This window comes from Schistocerca cancellata, chromosome 6 (assembly GCF_023864275.1).
Source record: "Schistocerca cancellata isolate TAMUIC-IGC-003103 chromosome 6, iqSchCanc2.1, whole genome shotgun sequence".
Taxonomy (NCBI): Eukaryota; Metazoa; Arthropoda; class Insecta; order Orthoptera; family Acrididae; genus Schistocerca; species Schistocerca cancellata.
In genome coordinates, this window is record NC_064631.1 from 400,469,500 (window position 1) to 400,492,832 (window position 23,333).

Sequence of the window (23,333 nt, forward strand, 5' to 3'; positions counted from 1 at the left end):
ATCTAATATTACCAAGAAAAATATTTCATTTCTAATTGTCTGTTTCCACCTACTTTATCACATAAAATCTTTTTTCCTTCACTTACATCAAATAAATATACATGGACAGTGATTTTAACAACTGAAAGAAGCTGTTGAATCAGAAAAAACTGTTTGAGAGCAAGGATGCACAACCACAGCCTGTGCGTCACATGTAACCCATGCCTGATCTGATAGTGGCCTGCCTCTCACCATTTGTTTTTGTAGTTTTTCTGTTTTTTAAGTCTTTTTCATTCTCTCCTGAAATGAAGAGTGCAGGCCCTTGCAGAACTTAGTTCTTCTGAGTTAAGTCTTGCTGGAATTGGGGCAGGGGGGGGGGGGGGGGGGTGTCCCAATTTAGAATAATAACTTGTCTCATGGCACAATATTTTTGAACTTGCGGCTCTTTTGAAGTCAAAGTAATGGTTTTGAGGCCCCTGTTCAAGAGGGACCAAAATTAGCTCAAAAAATGTTTCCAGAATTAGTCTGAACAATTGAAAAGTGTTGAAGGCAAATATTCTGAAACATATACACGATGCTCCATTGATAGTGACCGGGCCAAATATCTCACAGAATAAGCATCAAATGAAAAAACTATCAAGAACGAAACTCATCTAGCTTGAAGGGGAAACCAGATGGCGCCATGGTTGGCCCACTAGATGGCGCTGCCATGGGTCAAACGGATATCAACTGCGTTTTTTTAAATAGGAACCCCCATTTTTTTATTACATAGTCGCGTAGTACGTAAAGAAATATGAATGTTTTAGTTGGACCACTTTTTTTGCTTTGTGATAGATGGCGCTGTAGTAGTCACAAACATATAAGTATAGTTGTGTAACATTCCACCAGTGCGGACGGTATTTGCTTTGTGATACATTACCGGACCGTTTACCAATTGTGGAAAAGGTTGATATCATGTTGATGTATGGCTATTGTGATCAAAATGCCAAACGGGCGTGTGCTACATATGCTGCTCGGTATCCCGGATGACAACATCCAAGTGTCCAGACCGTGTGCCGGATAGTTACATTATTTAATGGAACAGGAAGTGTTCAGCCACATGTGAAACGTCAGCCACGACCTGCAACAAAAGTAGGTGTTTTAGCTGCTGTTGCAGCTAATCCACACATCAGTAGCAGACAAATTGCGCGAGAATTGAAAATCTCAAAAACGTCGGTGTTAAGAATGCTACAACAACATCGATTGCACCTGTACCATATTTCTATGCACCAGGAATTGTATGGCGATGACTTTGAACGTCGTGTGCAGTTCTGCCACTGGGCACAAGAGAAGTTACGGGTCGCGTTCTATTTAGCGACAAAGCGTCATTCACCAACAGCGGTAACGTAAACCGGCATAATATTGGGCAACAGAAAATCCACAATAGCTGCGACAAGTGGAACATCAGTGACCTTGGTGGGTTAATGTATGGTGCGGCATTATGGGAGGAAGGATAATTGGCCCCATTTTATCGATGGAAATCTAAATGGTGCAATGTAAGCTGATTTCCTACGTAATGTTCTACCGATGTTACTACAAGATGTTTCACTGCATGACAGAATGGTGATGTACTTCCAACATGACGGATGTCCGGCACATAGCTCACATGTGGTTGAAGCAGTATTGAATAGCATATTTCATGACAGGTGGATTGGTCGTCGAAGCACCATACCATGGCCCGCGTGTTCACCAGATCTGACATCCCCAGATTTCTTTCTGTGGGGAAAGTTGAAGGATATTTGCTATTGTGATCCACCGACAACGCCTAACAACATGCATCAGCGCATTGTCAATGCATGTGTGAACATTACGGAAGGCGAACTACTCACTGTTGAGAGGAATGTCGTTACACATATTGCAAAAATGCGTTGAGGTTGACAGACATCATTTTGAGCATTTATTGCATTAATGTGGTATTTACAGGTAATCACGCTGTAACAGCATGCATTCTCAGAAATGATAAGTTCACAAAGGTACATGTATCACATTCGAACAACCAAAATAAAATGTTCAAACATACCTATGCTCTGTATTTTAATTTAACCCTTTGTTGCCTGACGGTACTTAAAAGTACCAGTAAGTTTTGACTAATTATTTTCTCGTGGTGCTGTTTCGTGATCTGAGAGCCCGTCGGTACGTAACAGTAACTCTGCTCTACTGTTTCATAGATGTTATTGTGCTATACATAGACCTCTGTGGCGGTCAGAGCTTGAAATTGTTTTTCGCGCGCTGCTGTGAAAACAGAAGATCGTATGTGCTTGTTTCCATGGTGTTGCCTGAATTTGTGTGCAATTTATTGAAACTTCCGTTGAGTTTTCCATTGTACGTACTTACCTTCTTTGTTTTTTTATAATAGTTTGAAGCATTACGTTACAAGTGAATGAGATAAAGTGGAAAATATCAGGCGGACTTATTAGTACCGTCAGGTTGTGCGAACACTTTATTGTAGCAACAATGCGTTACCTCTCACTAGTTGTTCTGTCCACTTTTTCTCACACAGAAATCGGTAAATACATTTGCCTGTGGAACAATTAGAACAAACAGGATAGGTTTGCCAGGGAATTTACCTAAAGAAAAATGTCTAAATCCAATCACAGAGAGTCATCTTTAGACCTAACAGTATTTCAATGGAAGGAAAATAAAGTAGTGTATTTTGCGTCAAACTTCCATGGCACTGAACCGAGCGTAGTGACAAGAAAACAGAAAGATGGAACTAGTATGACTATACCATGTCCAGTTATTGTATGTGATTACAATAAAAACATGGGTGGTGTGGATCATGCAGACAGATTACATTCAACTTATGGTCTTGACAAGCGATCAAAGAAATGGTGGTACCGTCTCTTCTGGGGAGCAATAGAAATTGCTTCTGTCAATGCTTACGTCATTTTCAGTTATCTACATGGGGCACTGCCACTGCTGGAATTCAGGTGTGCTGTGGCACTAGGGCTAATGAATGAACAGCAAGTGCCAAATCTCAAAAAGAGAAACTCTGGTAAAGATGAAATAACTCTCCCAAAGAGAAGGAAGGATAACTTTTCTGTTCCGAAGGATGTACGTCTTGGCAACCGAGGAAACCATTTTGTAGTGTTCAGTTGTAATAGAGGACGATGCGAAATGTGTGCGAAAAATAAAATTCAGTCGAGACCACATTCACAATGTAGTACATGTAAAATGTATTTGTGCTGCAATGAGAAAAAGAACAGTTTCCTACAATTTCTTGAGGTATCAGTAAATATGTGATATGTATATACTGTCAAAAATGTATAGCTAAGTTACTATGTATTGTGAAGTTGCTCTAGAATAAATTTATGCGAAATTAAAAAGAAATCAGAAATATCATATTTCAGTTAATTAATTTTCTAATGTAAAAATATTTAATATTTATGTGGAATAAGGTACAAGTTATAAAAATTGGAGCATTTTTCTGCGCATGTTGTGATTCTGTACATGGAGTCTCACGGTTCTTCTAAGTACCAGGAGAGAAAAAAGTTGTGAAAAATAAAATAAAATTTTACAAAAAATCCTACCATCATTTGAGGCCACAATAGCATAAATTCTGCAAAGAAAATGTTAAAAAGTAAATTTTTTCTTATGTCAGGAAACAAAGGGTTAAAAAACCTACCTGTTACCAACTGTTCGTCTAAAATTGTGAGCCATATGTTTATGACTATTACAGCGCCATCTATCACAAAGCGAAAAAAGTGGTCCAACTAAAACATTCATATTTTCTTATGTACTACATGAATATGTAATAAAAAAAATTGGAATTCCTATTTAAAAAAACGCAGTTGATATCCAGTTGACCTATGGCAGCGCCATCTAGTGGTTCAACCATAGTGCCATCTGGTTTCCCCCCTTCAAGCTAGACAAGTTTCTTTCTTTGTAGTTTTCTCATTTGATGCCTATTTCGTGAGATATTTGGCCCAGTCACGATCAATGGACCACCCTGTATACACATGGATTCATAAAAAAAATTTCTTTCACTGTTTTTGTAAAATACAAAAAAATGGCTCTCTTAATTATGAACATGGCTAATATATGGTGAGTATTACTGTGAATACACCATCAAAAAGGTGAGTGAATGTTGCCTCTGAATTGGGAAAGGATGAAACACTGAAAAACTATTTGTTCTCAATTTAGTGTTTCACTGATCTGTAAGTGAAACTTGAGCATATTACTGAAACATTTTCTGATAGCTTTGTGGTTTTTAAGTTAATGCCTAAGTAATCTAAAGTAACTGAATGAAACAGTCTTAAATTCTCTTGGAGTGTATTAAGTCTGGAGTACATTACGTAGATAGTAGGAATGTGTCTCATGCCCTTTTAACAATGGTAAATCCAGGATGGAATAATAATAATAATAATAACAATGAAATGGCAGATTGCTACTCAAAATGAAGAGGAGTATAAAGAGGACAGATAGCATTTCATATTTTTCTAGTGATGCATTTGCTTTGTTGTCTGTATTGCTATCTTCACTGATTTCAGTTTTTATGAACAATGGAATCAACATCAGACCTGTTTCTGACTTTTGAGTGTTTCACACAGATGTTATTTAATTCCCCTGAATGTAATGTTCAGAGTAGTTTCAGGAGTAAGACAAGGCTGCAACCTGTCTCCACTGTTGTTCATATTATTTATGGATCATATGTTGAAAACAATAGACTGGCTGGGTGAGATTAAGATATGTGAACACAAAATAAGCAGTCTTGCATATGCGGATGACTTAGTTGTGATGGCAGATTCAATTGAAAGTTTGCAAAGTAATATTTCAGAGCTAGATCAGAAATGTAAGGACTATGGTATGAAGATTAGCATCTCCAAAACGAAAGTAATGTCAGTGGGAAAGAAATATAAACAGATTGAGTGCCAAATAGGAGGAACAAAGTTAGAACAGGTGGACGGTTTCAAGTACTTAGGATGCATATTCTCACAGGATGGCAACATAGTGAAAGAACTGGAAGCGGGGTGTAGCAAAGCTAATGCAGTGAGCGCTCAGCTACGATCTACTCTCTTCTGCAAGAAGGAAGTCAGTACCAAGACTAAGTTATCTGTGCACCGTTCAATCTTTCAACCAACTTTGTTGTATGGGAGTGAAAGCTGGGTGGATTCAGGTTACCTTATCAACAAGGTTGAGGTTACGGATATGAAAGTAGCTAGGATGATTGCAGGTACTAGTAGATGGGAACAATGGCAGGAGGGTGTCCACAATGAGGAAATCAAAGAAAAACTGGGAATGAACTCTATATATGTAGCAGTCAGGGCAAACAGGCTTTGATGGTGGGGTCATGTTACATACATGGGAGAAGCAAGGTTACCCAAGGGACTCATGGATTCAGCAGTAGAGGGTAGGAGGAGTCGGGGCAGACCAAGGAGAAGGTACCTGGATTCGGTTAAGAATGATTTTGAAGTAATAGGTTTAACATCAGAAGAGGCACAAACATTAGCACTGAATAGGGGATCATGGAGGAACTGTATAAGGGGGGCTATGCTCCAGACTGAATGCTGAAAGTCATAATCAGTCTTAAATGATGATGATGATGATGATGATTGAATGTAATAGCAACTGGTTGTTATGTATTCCAAGAACATTAGTGAGACAGTAGTTGAACATCAACAGTGTTTTGTTTTCATTCTCCATAGAACACAAACATACCCCAGTAAGTGTTGCTACAATACAATGGATCGATAATCACTGTCATTACCTGAGTTAAGGAGTGAAGTTCATGGAGCTACCCCACATACCTGTAATTACATAATATAGAATCTTGTAGTCATTGTAAGTTTCCCAGCAATATGTGAAATTGACTTTTGTCATGGATGGCAGTCCCATTCATTATCCTAGACTGCCATTTGGTCACTGAAGCATTGCCCAGATACTGTCACAACACATCTACTACATAAGAAACTAAATTCTTTATAACATGTGGCATTATCCAAAGGTGTGAAATGATTAAGATCTTGAAGTAGTCTTTAAAAAAGTTATATAATTATATACAAAAGATTGCCTTACCCAGTCAACACCATTTCTTAAATGAATTCCAATGAACCCTCCTCTTGGAAGGACATTCTTAATGAACCTTTTGGCTTTATTCAAAACTCTTTCATTCCAGAACAAATATTGGTGGAGCTCTCGGTTTTCTTTCTGAATTGGAAAACTGGCTGGTGCCCCCATGAATGCCATCACTGTAAAATTAAATATAAAATAATTCATTACATTTAACAAATTTTGTATTTTTATTTACTTATCATACTGCAAGAGAGCCTTGTATGTAGTTAGTTTGAGATGAGGAACTATAATATAGGTTGCTTAGCACCTAGTATGATGTAGTTCATCAAGTAAAAGGCAGTGCCTCTTTAAGTCTATTGTTTAACCATTTCTCCAGATCAATAAGTGAATAAAATAATTAGCACACTATCTGCCAACATTACATTTCTTGAATGATGGATTATTTTCAGGTAATGAAAACTTACAACACTATATGGATGCAGAACATTTCTTGCCTGAATAATAATAAATGCCTTATTCCAGGTGATAATGTTCATTCTTTCAAATGAACTCATGATTGGCCCACCTGTTTATCATCTCGACTGTTCCAATCTTAGATCATCACCAGTAAACTGTGGAATAACATACGCTGTTACCTGACCTGAAGTTTTCAGGATCACTCATGTGTCCTCACTGCTTCCTTTCATATTTAACGTGGACACCTCGCCCATCTCAGCAGTCAGAAGTTTTAACTCCTGAGGACAATGGCAGCGAATGCAGTAAAAAACTCAAGAATTTTATGTTCACTTTCGAGGCTTGACAACTAACAACATTTTATCCAAAGATCACTGAAGTTAACAGTCCCTTATAGTTTATGGCAGGTGAGGTACGCCCTGCCATTGCTTGCAAAGTTCACTGTCAGAGCACAAGTTTTAGAACAGTCATGGTATGAATACTTGACTTAGAAGATGATGGGAGTAACATTCACAGAAACACCACACCATTTTGAGAAAATATCTTGACTGACAAAGCAGAAGCATTTCAGAGGAGTGTCAGAAGCCTGATATGGAGCAAGGACGTACCCCAAATCAGTAAAAAGGTTATATCAGTCATACTATGTCCCGATCCTGACGTATGCACCCGAAACCTGGGTTGTGAAAGGAAGAGAGAAAAGCAAAGCACAAGCTAATGAGATGAAATTCTTGAGGAACAGTACTGGAGTGACAAAGATAGACAGGTTAAGAAATGAGAGGATCAGAGAGTTAATGAAGGTGGAACCATTACAGAAGGAGAGAGAGAAATCAAGGCTGAGATGGTATGGGCATGTTAAGTGAATGGAGGAGAAGAGGATACCCAGGAGGATACATGAGATGAAACTGGAAGGAAAGAGACCAAGAGGAAGACTGAGAGACAGATGGCTGAAAAGAGTGGAGGAATGTGTCCAGAAGAAAGGAGAAGACTAGACCAAGATGAAAATGGAGAGATTGTGGCAAGATAGAAGACAATGGAGAGGCCTATGTTCCACAAACAGACCTGGCCAGAGGCTGGAAGCTGTCCATGATGATGATGATGATGATGATGATGATGATGATGATGATAATGATGATCTTGGCTGAAAACCTGATATATTTATATTAATTCAACCCACCGAGAAAAACGAGATCAAGTCACAGTACAATTTGTTCATTTGTAAGGAGGATCCACACTTCAGGATTTAAGAAAGTCATAGCCTTGGCAGGGTAATGTACTGAGACACGCAGGGCCTGTATAGTTTCTTGAAAGTGGAGGGGTATTAGAGGGTGAAAGGAGATGCTGCCTTGGAGATTTGTTTGCATTCAGGATTTATGACGATTGTTGTGTACGAGGTTATTTGTGTAGGTGTTGAGGGATTTGATGGTGGAACAGAAATGTTGGCTGTGGATGTCTAGGCTGTAAGGAAGGGAACATTTTATGTAGAAGGGGTGTCAGCTGTCAAAATGTAGATATTATTACTTATTTGTTGGTTTACATGTACTGATGTTTGGATATGGGCTACAGTGAGGTGAAGGTCAATGTCAAGGGCTGGTGTTGGATTTGAAACAGAAAAATTCAACACAATGATTGACGCACCAGAAAATAATTACATTTTAAGAGTAAGTGGGAAATAAGTTAACAAACCAAATATTGGACCAAAGTAAAAAACATGAATATAAAATCAATATTTGATGAAACATGTTTAGCTATCAAGTGGCCATATGTCTACTTCCAGTTACACTGCACTGACATCTATGCATCTTGCACCCAGTTGCTATGTCTTCTGCTTGTCCCATATGCAATATGAGGCATGTGTATAGGTGAATGACTCTTTCTCAACATATGTGCTTAGGGGGATGTGATCAAACTGTAGCTGCATGTTAATGGGCATATGCGGCTGGGCAGTGGATGTGCTGATCAGAGCCAGGTGTGCTGGTGATGTGCACAAATGAGGCTGCAGCTCTAATGTGCCCCTCAAAGGCAAGTTGAGTGTTATAATGCCAAGTTAAACACATGTATTTCAAAAACGACACAACACATGTAAGTCACAGAACAAGTACACGAAGTAAGACATGTGTACACGGTAACATTCAAATCAGCACTGAGTCCGAGTCTGGCGGCTGCTGGCTGGCTGGCCGCTTAGGTGGCGCAGCTGCTGCATGGCTGTCAGACAGCGCCGCATGTAGAGGACGCGCGTAACTGTGCGGCGGTACTTTGAAAGGTCAGCAAGTCACAACACTTTTCCCCCCTTGAATTGTTTTGCACTGGTCTTGATGGAGGTGGCCTGTAGATTGCTAATGTCCATAGGTGTTGTTTGACTGGCTGTAAAGTCTTGAGGGGAAGGCTTCCCATACGGATGGAAGTGTCCCCGATGATAACAGGCCGAAATGACAGGAGACGTAAGGGTCAAATCTACTGGGGCCCCGTGCGCCAATCTGCCCGTTGCGGCAAGTCCGGTTGATATAACAGGAGACATGGGCGATGTGTCAGCATCCATAGGGGAAGGAGGCAAGTAGAGTTGCTCAGACAGATGATGGTCATCCGGTTCCTGCATGGGCACGTTCCTGGTGGCGTTCGTTCTTGTGCTGGCACCGAGATGACGGTGAGAGGGCTGCGTTGTGAGTAATGAGAGGTGCCAAGATCCCGAGCGTCAGGTAGAGCCGAAGGCGGTGTAGCGGCATTCGGAACAGGCGTTGCCGGCACACGAGGCCGAAGCTGGTCCGAATGACGCACAGCAACACCCGTGTCCGTCTGGATTTCATACAGGCGTCTGCCACAGTGTCGTAAGATGCGGCCCGGACTCCATTTTGGCTGCCTGCCATATCCCCGTACCCATACAAGGTCGCTGGTGGTGAACCGGCCAAGTGAAGGCACCCACGGCCGTGAGGTGGCAGGCCGCAGAACATGAAGTAGCGTGCGGGGCTGTCGGCCATGTAAGAGCTCAGCCGGGCTGTGGTCGCTCATGGGGGTGAAACAGTAAGAAGCCAGAAATTGGAGAAGCGCATCATCAGCACCAGAAGAAATCAGGAGTTTCCTCATCTGAGCCTTAAACGTGCGGACCAGTCAATCAGCCTCACCGTTTGATAGAAGATGGAATGGAGGGGCTGTGACATGCATGACGCCACGATGAGCACAAAAATCCGCAAATTTGGAAGAGGCAAATTGCAGACCATTATCAGTAACAAGAGTAGAGGGAAGGCCTTCCAAAGAGAAAATGTGAGCGGAGCACTTGTGGTTGCCGCGGTGGTAGGCGACGTGCAACAGATAATGAAAGGAAAGTTGGAGTAGGCGTCAATGACTAGGAGCCAATAAGTACCTAAAAAAGGTCCCGCGAAGTCAGCATGAATGCGCTCCCAGGGCTTCTCAGGCGAAGGCCACAGTGACAAAGATGAATTCGGGGTGGCAGCCTGTGACGCACAAGGGCCGCAGGCAGCAACCATGTGTGCGATTTCATAGTCGATGCCGGACCAGTACACCCGACGGCGCCAGAGAATTTGTGCGAGAGACATCCCAGTGCCCTTGGTGAAGGAAGCGCAAGACCTAAGTACGCAAAGACGCAGGTACCACAACACGAGGCAAAGCATTGTCGGTGGAAAGGAGGATAACACCATAACTAGCCGTGAGGCGGTAGCGCAAAGCGTATAAGTCCCGCAACGGATCAAAGGTCTTAGTGGACGGATGATCTGGCCAAACCTTCTGAATACAGCGTAAAACCCGAAAGAGGGTAGGATCACAACCCGTAGCAGCCACCACCTGGTCCCCGGTGATGGGGAACCCATCCACAACCCACTGCTCGGCAACATCCAGGTGGAAACACAAAAGTTCATACCTATCGAATGCCAGATCAGAACCCATGGGAAGGCGAGACAATGCATCAGCATTTGCATGTTGAGCCATCGGCCGGAAATGAATCTCATAATTGAAATGAGACAAGTAAAGGGCCCAACGCTGGAGGCAGTGTGCAACCTTGTCGGGAAGCGACATTGATGGATGATACAAGGAAACAAGTGGTTTGTGGTCCGTAACAAGATGAAATTTGGATCCATAAAGAAAAAACACCAAACATATGAAGAGCATAAATAATGGCCAAAGCTTCTTTTTCAATTTAAGAATATTTTCGTTGGGCATCCATGAGTGTTTTGGAGGCATAAGCAATGGGTTGTTCAGAACCGTCAGAAAAACGGTGCACAAGGACTGCACCAAGCCCGTATTGCGAGGCGTCTGTGGCAAGAACGAGATGTTGGCCAGGTCGATAAGTAGCTAGGCACAGGGCCTGTTTCAGCATAGTCTTCAATTTTTGGAAAGCCGCATCGCATGACGCGGACCAGTGAAAGGGCCCGTTTTTATGCAGCAGGCGATGAAACGGCTGAGCCACCGAAGCCGCAGACAGTAAATACCTGTGATTTCCCAAGAAGACCTGCAGTTCCTTAACAGATCTAGGGCGAGGAAGGGCATCGATCGCAGCGACAGTTTGCTGAAGTAAATACCATCCCAAGAGAGTTGGAACCCCAAGTATGTGATAGATGCCTGAAAAAATTGTGATATCTGAAGATTACACTTAAGACCGGCAGACTTTAAGACATGAAAAAGTGTGTGGAGATTCTGAAGATGTTCTTCAGTGGTGGAGCCAGTGACAACAATGTCGTCCATGTAATTGATACACCCAGGGACAGGGAGCAATAATTGTTCCAAGAATCGCTGAAAGAGAGCAGGGGCGCTGGCCACCCCCAAATGGCAATCATTGGTATTAATAGAGGCTGAAAGGCGTGTTAAGGACCAGAAACTGCCCGGAAGCAGCGTCAAGAGGAAGTTGATGATAAGCTTCTGACAGGTCAGTTTTAGAAAAATACTGGCCTCCAGCAAGTTTAGTGAACAATTCTTCAGGCCGGGGCATAAGGTAAGTGTTGATGAGGCATTGAGCATTTACAGTGGCTTTAAAATCGCCACAGAGACGAATGTCACCATTGGGCTTAGCAACAACAATGACAGGAGAGGACCACTCACTGGAAGTGACAGGAAGCAAGACCCCTGAAGTAGTGAGACGATCCAGCTCCCGTTTTACCCAATCACGAAGGGCCACAGGAATGGGCCGAGCCCAAAAAAATTTAGGCCGAGCAGTGGGTCTGAGCGTGATATGAGCTTCAAAATCGTTCGCACGGCCTAACCCAGGAGAAAAAAAGGGACGAAAATGTCGTCGATGAGGAATCCAAGTGAGCATAAGGAATAGCATCAGAGACGATATTGACAGAGTTATCTATGGAGAACCCAAAAACGTGAAAGGCATTGAAACCAAAAAGATTCTCTGAGTTACTATGGTCGACCACAAATATGGGAACATTGCGAACAATGGATTTGTAAGATACCTCAGCATCAAACTGTCCCAACAGAGAAATCTTCTGTTTATTGTACGTCTGTAATTGCCTAGTGACAGGTGATAGGGTTGGAGAACCCAACTGACGATACGTCTGAGAATTAATGATAGTGGTAGCAGAACCAGTGTCCACCTGCATGTGAACATCTCGACCAAGTATTTGGACAGTGAGGAATAACTTCCCTGAAAGGGAAGAAGTGCAATTGACAGACAACACAGAAGCAGAATCAGCGTCACGGTCATGAACATCATGTATGCGGTCGGATTTGCAAACGGAAGACACATGACCCCTCTTTTTGCAATTGTGACACACGGCGCAACGTTGGGGACAATCCTCCTGTAAATGTTTCGTAAAACACCACGGACATGAAGGAAGTAGGCGGGGTACCCGTGGTCTAGGGGTAGCGTCTTTGATTCAACATTTTCGGTCCCGGGTTCGATCCCCGCCACTGCCTAAATTTTGATAAATAATCAGCATTGGCGGCCGAAGACTTCCGGCATAAGAAGTCAGCCTCATTCTGCCAACGGCCTTGTCAAAGAGGGCGGAGGAGCAGATAGCGGTTCAGGGCACTCACTTGTCCTAGGGGTGGGAAATTGCCCCTAAAGGCGGAAGACTCGGCAATGATCAACGACATGAGGATGCAGAAGGCAATGGAAACCACTGCATTAAAGACACGTAACGTGTATCCACAGGACATGTGGCCTGTAATTGAAGAAGAGTCAGGATGATCTCTCCATTGGCAAAAGATTCCGGAATAGTCCCCCATTCGGATCTCCGGGAGGGGACTGCCAAGGGGGAGGTTACCATGAGAAAAAGATTGAATAATCTACAAAAGGATAACGTTCTACGAGTCGGGGTGTGGAATGTCAGAAGCTTGAACGTGGTAGGGAAACTAGAAAATCTAAAAAGGGAAATGCAAAGGCTCAATCCAGATATAGTAGGGGTCAGTGAAGTGGAAGGAAGACACGGATTTCTGGTCAGATGAGTATCGGGTAATATCAACAGCAGCAGAAAATGGTATAACAGGTGTAGGATTCGTTATGAATAGGAAGGTAGGGCAGAGGGTGTGTTACTGTGAACATTTCAGTGACTGGGTTGTTCTAATCAGAATTGACAGCAGACCAACACCGACAACAATAGTTCAGGTATACATGCCGACATCACAAGCTGAAGATGATCAGATAGAGAAAGTGTATGAGGATATTGAAAGGGTAATGCAGTATGTAAAGGGGGACGAAAATCTAATAGCCATGGGCGACTGGAATGCAGTTGTAGGGGAAGGAGTAGAAGAAAAGGTTACAGGAGAATATGGGCTTGGGACAAGGAATGAAAGAGAAGAAAGACTAATTGAGTTCTGTAACAAGTTTCAGCTAGTAATAGCGAATACCCTGTTCAAGAATCACAAGAGGAGGAGGTATACTTGGAAAAGGCCGGGAGATACGGGAAGATTTCAATTAGATTACATCATGGTCAGACAGAGATTCCGAAATCAGATACTGGATTGTAAGGCGTACCCAGGAGCAGATATAGACTCAGATCACAATATAGTAGTGATGAAGAGTAGGCTGAAGTTCAAGACATTAGTCAGGAAGAATCAATACGCAAAGAAGTGGGATACAGAAGTACTAAGGAATGACGAGATACGTTAGAAGTTCTCTAACGTTATAGATACAGCAATAAGGAATAGCGCAGTAGGCAGTACAGTTGAAGAGGAACGGACATCTCTAAAAAGGGCCATCACAGAAGTTGGGAAGGAAAACATAGGTACAAAGAAGGTAGCTGCGAAGAAACCATGGGTAACAGAAGAAATACTTCAGTTGATTGATGAAAGGGGGAAGTACAAACATGCTCCGGGAAAATCAGGAATACAGAAATACAAGTCGCTGAGGAATGAAATAAATAGGAAGTGCAGGGAAGCTAAGACGAAATGGCTGCAGGAAAAATGTGAAGACATCAAAAAGGATATGATTGTCGGAAGGACAGACTCAGCATACAGGAAAGTCAAAACAACCTTTGGTGACATTAAAAGCAACGGTGGTAACATTAAGAGTGCAATAGGAATTCCACTGTTAAATGCAGAGGAGAGAGCAGATAGGTGGAAAGAATACATTGAAAGCCTCTATGAGGGTGAAGATTTGTCTGATGTGATAGAAGAAGAAACAGGAGTCGATTTAGAAGAGATAGGGGATCCAGTATTAGAATCGGAATTTAAAAGAGCTTTGGAGGACTTACCGTCAAATAAGGCAGAAGGGATAGGTAACATTCCATCAGAATTTCTAAAATCATTGGGGGAAGTGGCAACAAAATGACTATTCACGTTGGTGTGTAGAATATATGAGTCTGGCGATATACCATCTGACTTTCGGAAAAGCATCATCCACACAATTCCGAAGATGACAAGAGCTGACAAGTGCGAGAATTATCGCACAATCAGCTTAACAGCTCATGCATCGAAGCTGCTTAGAAGAATAATATACAGAAGAATGGAAAAGAAAATTGAGAATGCGCTAGGTGACGATCAGCTTGGCTTTAGGAAAAGTAAAGGGACGAGAGAGGCAATTCTGACGTTACGGCTAATAATGGAAGCAAGGCTAAAGAAAAATCAAGACACTTTCATAGGATTTGTCGACCTGGAAAAAGCGTTCGACAATATAAAATGGTGCAAGCTGTTCGAGATTCTTAAAAAAGTAGGGGTAAGCTATAGGGAGAGACGGGTCATATACAATACGTAAAACAACCAAGAGGGAATAATAAGAGTGGACGATCAAGAACGAAGTGCTCGTATTAAGAAGGGTGTAAGACAAGGCTGTAGCCTTTTGCCCCTACTCTTCAATCTGTACATCGAGGAAGCAATGATGGAAATAAAAGAAAGGTTCAGGAGTGGAATTAAAATACAAGGTGAAAGGATATCAATGATACGATTCGATTCGCTGATGACATTGCTATCCTGAGTGAAAGTGAAGAAGAATTAAATGATCTGCTGGACGGAATGAACAGTCTAATGAGTACACAGTATGGTTTGAGAGTAAATCGGAGAAAGACGAAGGTAATGAGAAGTAGTAGAAATGAGAACAGTGAGAAACTTATCAGGATTGATGGCCACGAAGTCAATGAAGTTAAGGAATTCTGCTACCTAGGCAGTAAAATAACCAATGACGGACGGAGCAAGGAGGACATCAAAAGCAGACTCGCTATGGCAAAAAAGGCATTTCTGGCCAAGAGAAGTCTACTAATATCAAATACCGGCCTTAATTTGAGAAAGAAATTTCTGAGGATGTATGTCTGGAGTACAGCATTGTATGGTAGTGAAACATGGACTGTGGGAAAACCGGAACAGAAGAGAATCTAAGCATTTGAGATGTGGTGCTATAGACGAATGTTGAAAATTAAGTGGACTGATAAGGTAAGGAATGAGGAGGTTCTACACAGAATCGGAGAGGAAAAGAATATGTGGAAAACACTGATAAGGAGAAGGGACAGGATGATAGGACATCTGCTAAGACATGAGGGAATGACTTCCATGGTACTAGAGGGAGCTGTAGTGGGCAAAAACTGTAGAGGAAGACAGAGATTGGAATATGTCAAGCAAATAATTGAAGACGTAGGTTTCAAGTGCTACTCTGAGATGAAGAGGTTAGCACAGGAAAGGAATTCGTGGCGGGCTGCATCAAACCAGTCAGTAGACTGACTTGGGGGGGGGGGGGGGGGGGGGGGGGGGGGGGGAAGGAAGTTGCCAGGGGTTTTGCTGCAGTTTCTTAGAGGGTTGTTTATGGTTAGGTCGAGGCTGCGCGTGGGAGCATACTGCGGCCACATCAGCCGGCGGGGACACACCGCACGCGTCGTCAACAGCGCACAGCAGTTGTATTTCCCCGACGTAACCCCACACCTCTATTTATGCCCCAGTGGCATGAGAAATTTCAAAAGACTGCGCAATGGATAGGATATCATCTAGAGTCAGATTTGCCAACTGAAGGGCACGTTGCCTAATGTCTTTGTCGGGTGCCGATCAGATAATAGCATCCCGAACCATGGAATCAGCGTAGGATTCTTTGTGAACGTCAGTAACAAATTGACACTTGCGACTGAGGCCGTGCAGTACAGCAGCCCAAGTGCGATAGGATTGAGTTGGTTGTTTTTGACAACGATAAAAGGCAACACGAGAGGCTACCACATGTGTTTGCTTATGAAAATATACGGACAGAAGTGAGCACATTTCAGCAAAGGACAAAGACGCAGGATCTTTCAAAGGAGCCAATTGCGACAACAACCGATACATTTGAGGTGAAATCCAGGAAAGGAACAGAGACTTACATGTTTGTTCATCCGTGACATGAAATGCTAAGAAGTGCTGTCGAAGACGTTTTTCGTAATCAGATCAGATCCTCTGCCCCAGAGGAGGCTGGGGCAGAGAAGGTGATGGATAGCAGTGTAGGGGTAGTGGATGGCGTAGTGCTGCTTGTGGGAGCATGCAGCGACATGGTGGGGACAGGGTAGGGCTGCTATGTGCAGTCAGGAGGTTGGAGGGGGGAGGAAAGGGGAGAGGAAAAAGAGAGAAGCAGAGGTGGGGAAAAGATTAATGTGTGGCATTGGTGGAATAGACGCTTTTTGTGTGTGTGTGTGTGTGTGTGTGTGTGTGTGTGTGTGTGTGTGTCTGTGTGTGTGTGTTGTCTGCATTGTGTTTGCTTGCTTGAATATGTGTTTGTTTACTACTTTAGGAGGAGGCCATTTGGCTCAAAGCTTAAATGTTATCATCTTTCCATTACGCCGTCTGTGATTCAACACCACCTCTGTACAGTGAGCAGCAATCTATTCTTTTCATAATATTGTTATTCCACTCTGGATTTTTCAATTTTTTGACTCATCAAATCAGCACAAGTGTAAAGTCCTTCAGTTTATATTATGAATGCATATTTTTGCTGCACACCAAAAAGGTTTGAAAGCCCCAGATATTTTGTTGTTGCTCTGATGAATTCAATTCGCTGGCTACGCTGGATATGTTGGGAGTTGAAATTTGTGAAGCATGCAGGGTAGCAGTATTTGCAATATATGGATCTGCAATGTACAATGACTGGCTGGCAGATAATGAAAAGATACCAGTCTTTATATGCTGGGTTTCCAACTCCATATACAAATAAATGCTAAAGACTGGAGATGTGCTGTTAAGGTTTCTAATTCCTTTTTTCAAAAATACATGCTGCAAAGGAAATAAGATCATAACCTCTCGGGAAGTTGTATTTCCCAAGCACAGCAGGGTAAGGACCTTGTCATTTGCACGGTCGACATCATTGACAGTTACTCGTCAGTTCGTGTATTAGACAGCAGCACTGTTTTTCACTGTATCTTTTCTAAGAGTAAACCTGGAATAATTGCTATCCAACATTTATTTCCTTGCTCTTCTCGTTCTACTATGTCAGAAAACTAACAGCGCGTGCGCGCCCACACACACACACACACACACACACACACACACACACACACACACACACTCTCTCTCTCTCTCTCTCTCTCTCTCTCTCTCTGCAGCCAGAGACAGTGCTAATGTGTGTGCGAGTCGCGTGCTTGTGTGAATGTATGTGTGCTTTCAACTTCAGAGGAAGGGCTGTTGTCCAAAAGCTAGAACATATGGCAGTCGGCAGTCTTTTTGTTGTGCCTGACTGACAACATCTCTTCTGTATGGCGAGTCGTAGTCTATCCTTTTCATAGCATTTACAAATCAAAGCAGCTTGTAAAGGAACGAGGATGGTGTTGGTACATCAAAGACCCTAGAATTACTCCTTTTTAATGGATATTTGTTGGCAGCAGGAACAACGGAATTTTTACTTTGTTCAGGTTTGCTTTAACTGGTTGCACATGGTTATTATTTGTGAGGAACTGTAGACAGTCATTTCATTGCACTCAGTCTTTATAATTCACAGAATTAATGACCCAGAAAAAAGAAATGCCTGATACAGTAATACTCTTAAAATTCCACAAGTTTCTTGTTAGAATGCTCAAAGAACTAACACAAAGGTAATTTTGATGCTTGTGCAAAACTGAGTCTTGTAACAGTGATACTGTCATAACACACTACCCAGGTGGTGGAGTGTCACTAGGCAGTTTCAGGAAAAACTGTAAGTGGCTAAAAAGAACCGGGTAGGCAATAGCAAACTGAAAATAAATCCAAAAGGGCAAATTGAGCACTATTCAAACATGAGGCCAAGCATCTTCAGCAATGTATGAACAAAAGGTAAACAAGCCAACTAAGAGAAATAATCAAGAACAAGTATGTCAGTAGTGTGTGAATACAGGGTGTTACAAAAAGATACGGCCAAACTTTCAGGAAACATTCCTCACACACAAAGAAAGAAAATATGTTATGTGGACATGTGTCCGGAAACACTTAATTCCATGTTAGAGCTCATTTTATTACTTCTCTTCATATCACATTAATCATGGAATGAAAACACACAGCAACAGAATGTACCAGTGTGACTTCAAACACTTTGTTACAGGAAAAGTTCAAAATGTCCTCCGTTAGCGAGGATACATGCATCCACCCTCCGTCGCATGGAATCCCTGATGTGCTGATGCAGCCCTGGAGAATGGCGTATTGTATCACAGCCGTCCACAATACGAGCACGAAGAGTCTCTACATTTGGTACCGGGGTTGCATAGACAAGAGCTTTCAAATGCCCCCATAAATGAAAGTCAAGAGGGTTGAGGTCAGGAGAGCGTGGAGGCTATGGAATTGCTCCGCCTCTACCAATCCATCGGTCACCGAATCTGTTGTTGAGAAGCGTATGAACACTTCGACTGAAATGTGCAGGAGCTCCATTGTGCATGAACCACATGTTGTGTCGTACTTGTAAAGGCACATGTTCTAGCACCACAGGTAGAGTATCCCGTATGAAATCATGATAATGTGCTCCATTGAGAGTAGGTGGAAGAACATGGGGCCCAATCAAGACATCACCAACAATGCACGCATAAACGTTCACAGAAAATCTGTGTTGATGACGTGATTGCACAATTGCGTGCAGATTCTCGTCAGCCCACACATGTTGATTGTGAAAATTTACAATTTGATCACGTTGGAATGAAGCCACATCCGTAAAGATAACATTTACACTGAAATGAGGATTGACACATTGTTGGATGAACCAATCGCAGAAGTGTACCCGTGGAGGCCAATCAGCTGCTGATAGTGCCTGCACAGTGACGTGGTCAATGTTACCTTGTACAGCAGTAACTTCTCTGACGCTGACATTAGGGTTATAGTCAACTGCACGAAGAATTGCTTCATCCATTGCAGGTGTCCTCGTCGTTCTAGGTCTTCCCCAGTCGCGAGTCATAGGCTGGAATGTTCCATGCTCAATTGTTTCGAACGTCTTTCTGTCGGGACACCTTCATTCTAGAAATCTGTCTCGATACAAACGTACCGCGCCACGGCTATTGCCCCGTGCTAATCCATACATCAAATGGGCATCTGCCAACTTCGCATTTGTAAACATTGCACTGACTGCAAAACTATGTTCGTGATGAACACTAACCTGTTGATGCTACGTACTGATGTGCTTGATGCTAGTACTATAGAGCATTGAGTTGCATGTCAACGCAAGCACCAAAGTCAACATTACCTTCCTTCAATTGGGCCCACTGGCGGTGAATCGAGGAAGTAATAACATCGTTTCTTTATTTGTGTGTGAGGAATGTTTCCTGAAAGTTTGGCCGTACCTTTTTGTAACACCCTGTATAATCGTCGCTGACTGGATAGCTTTGGATACACCAATGCAACTAGCCAAAGTGCATTCATCTCTGTACTGATGTCTGATTCCAGTGATGATACTTAAGAGATGTAGTAAAACAAAGCACCAAACCAGAGACCACAGATACACACGACTATTGCACATGTCTCCCCTTCTGGGATGGGGAGACTCCTGTGCTCAGAGGTTCATGCTTGCAAATCACAGTTATGCGTCACTTTGCACCAGTGGAAATGCCTCCTTGCCTCTTGGTGCAACAGCTCCATGCACCTGATATCCACTGAATGTTGCACCAATGTGAACATGACATTCGTGACATATTCGACAGCTTTCAGATTGGGTAAAAAAGTAATACATTCTTTACCAAGCAAGATTTGGGCATTCCAGGCAATGTGGGGCAGAGTGGTGTCTTATCAGACAATATCACTAAAAGTGTACAAAAGAAGTATATGACATTCTGTCCAATGCGTAAGTGATCATCTCTTCAGTTTAGATGAAGTGGAAGTAATCTGAGAATACACTACCTGTTGTTACATCCTTCCTACCCTAAAGTGTCAAGGTTTCAGAGATGAAGACATAATCCCAAAAATAATTGTTTCGAGCAATTCTGTGCACAATACATACTGTCAAATTGCAGAAACAAACAAAACGAAACATGTAGCCATGTTCTTGCATCCTCCTAAAATCTGAGTCTTCCACTGACTAATTCATGTATTCTGTTCCATGGATCACATCATGAAGGAGAATCCTTAGTCATGTAAACTGAGTCAATGTAAACAGTAACATAGAGGAGAAGCAATCTGAAAGTAATTATGCAGGCTGCATAATTTCAGCAATCTCATATTTGGCAAATAGCAGCCCGTACTATCTTAACATTTTGTGTCCACTTCTGAATTTTCTTTATACCACTGGCTCTGCAGTCTGGCCACAGCAGCCAGAGACAGTGGGCATTTGTGTGCGAGTTGTGCCTTTGTGACTGTTTTCTAATACGAAAGAAGGCCTTTTAGCCAAATACTTAAGTATAAAGTGGTCTTTCCATTGTGCCTTTCACCAACTCAATATTTCCTCTATATGGTGAGCAGCAATCTATCCTTGAGGTATTGATATGTTACATAAGCAAGCTGGGATCCTTTTACTTCTGATTTTGTTTTGGCATCTGCCTCCTAAAATTTTTATTTATTTTTTATTTTTAACTAATTACCATTAACATACATGAGTATAATCTGCATTTTCATTAAAGAGAAAGGTTGGCACTCAGTTTTAAAGAACATAGCACCAGATCTAATTTTGTGCTATCAATGAAGAAATAAAGCAGGGAACATCACAACCTCAAGGAAAAGTGTAACCCATATGCAAAAGAATGCTCATTGACTTACCTGGCCATTTTTTTGGTGGGAACTTCGTGTTCCAGGAATTTGCCATATCATGATGGTAGACATCAAAATGCAGTGGTCCATAATACTGTGAGGCAACAAAATCAACACCAAAGGTATCCCAAAATGGTCCAAAGGGATTTCCTTCCTTTGCATTACATCCAACATTGTTTCCTCTTTGAGAGTAGCAAAACACTGAAATGATAACAGCTATCAATTACACAAAAACATTCTACATCAGGTAACACATTAGTTCTATTGATTTAATAAAAATGTCTTTTGGGCAAATAAAAAGAGCAGATTATCTACAATCAATTCAAATGGAAAGTGTGCTAAAATGCTATGAGTTCTGAGCATTTCAATGTTATTTTCACTATACTCCTGTTGCTAAAAGAGGGAGTTTGATTTCTCATCGCTAAACTGCAATATGCTTTTTCACTGAAAAGAAAACTGGACTACCACATAAGGAGGCTATTGTTCTATGTGATTTGCTGAAAATTATTCCTTTCTGTCTCAAGCTGAAGCCCAAGGATTCCGTTGGCCACAGAGCATCTGTGTGTTGTTTATAAGACAAAAAATCACAATGAGAGAGAAAAATCTTAGCTACAAATGTTTTGTTTTTATCTCAGGCATTCTGACAAACAACACAAACAGTTTTCATGGCACAATACAAATGCCTGCCACCGAAGCTAGTCTGCAAAATCAAGTGAATAACCAAATATTAACTTCCAGTTGTTTGAGTGGAGTAAACCAAATATTCCACCAGTTGCTTTATTCTATTTGACAAGTGATGAGCATGCAGCAGAAGAAATAAATTCCGAAAAAAGATCTTATGAACCCATAGCAGTTACAGGGACTCAGTTGCTTCTAATTTTAAGGATTTTCAAGTTCATAAATTTCAAGTGGGTTCAGATTCAGAAGGCATACATTTTGAACAGATTACAAGATTTTTTGCTTGTGCTTATTTCAGCTAATGGCAGATGGCTTGTTTGTTATCAAGAAATGAAAGAGGAGGAGGAAGTCTTATTTATGCATACTTGTGGATGAGTTCCTTTTTCATACCGAAAAAGACTAGACAAATTGCATGTCCCAAAAATCTTCCATACTCTGGAAATCAAAGCCCATAACTGCCACTAGAAAAAAATATAGACTATCAAATGAAGAGATGCAAAAAGCATCACAGATTATGTTGCAAAAGAACATGTTTTTATTGGGTTGTTGCGTAAGTTCATAGTGTTTTCCCTAAGTTTAATAAATACAACAGAGACTTTAATCATGAACAATATATTCTCATTCACTATTTACGACAGTCTGTCAATGCTGGGGTAACTTTCTGATTCTGCAACTCTAGAAATTATGTGGTTTTGACACAAGGACTCTTCGAGCCATATTCGGAGCACATTTTCATCTGGAAAGGAAGTTCCTTGAAGGTTGTTCAATAAAGTGGAAAAGGTGAAAATCTTAAGTGCAAGGTCAGGTGAAAAATGTGGGTATGGAATGACCTCCCAATTAAACTTCTGTAAGTGTTTGTCAGTCTAGCAGATAGCCAGCAGGCATTATCATGGAGTAGCATCACTTCACTAAGTCCTCCTGGTCATTGTTCTAGCATGGAGTCTGCAAGACATCTCAGATGGACAAAAAATGTCAGGAGTGATAGTTACACCTTGAGGAAGCAGTTTGAAAGGCACCATACTGTCACTGTTCCACCAAATGCTTAACATTATCTTTTGTGGTTTTTGTGCAGAGAGTTGCTGCTTTGTTTGGGATCAATCATTCCTTTCTTTTCCTTATGTTAGCCTAAAGACACCATTTCTCATCACCAGTAACAATACAGGAAAGGAATGGTCAATGTTGTTCACAAGCCAATTTATGTCGAGCACGCAGAGACGCCATCCACTGATTTTTGTGATTTTTGCTTTGATTTTTAACCTTCCCACTGCATGAAAATGTTGCACGATGAAGGAATGTTCGCAGTTCATCACATTTGCCAGTTCATCACATTTGCCAGTTCATCACATTTGCCAGTTCTTGAGTAAACTGATGTGTATCATTGTGGATTAATGCATTTAAATGATCTCAAAAAATCCCGAAGGCCTTCCTGAACATGACAAGTCACTAATGTCGAAGCAATCCTCCTTAAACGAGAAAACTGCTTTCTTATCATGATCTGTCCAACATTTCTGGCTGCCTCTGGTGCTGTCATTCCTCTACTGAACTCAAACAGAAAACTATGTCGGCAATGTTCTGATTTCTCCACTTGGCACTCAATTTTCTAGTTCCACAGCTCCACTCACACTCTCCAAAAGACAAAATGACACTATGTG

At 41.9% G+C, this 23,333-nt stretch overlaps 1 protein-coding gene across 1 annotated transcript in view; it reads right to left on the reverse strand.

Annotated features, from left to right (window-relative positions):
- Positions 1 to 23,333, reverse strand: part of LOC126190819 (GDP-fucose protein O-fucosyltransferase 1) — a 119,558-nt gene that overhangs the window by 42,820 nt on the left and 53,405 nt on the right. The window contains exons 4-5 of the mRNA XM_049931386.1: positions 21,013 to 21,204; positions 6,034 to 6,206 (exon numbers count right to left, since the gene is read on the reverse strand). Coding sequence (XP_049787343.1) covers positions 6,034 to 6,206; positions 21,013 to 21,204 — 365 coding nt within the window. The remainder of the gene's footprint in view (positions 1 to 6,033; positions 6,207 to 21,012; positions 21,205 to 23,333) is intronic.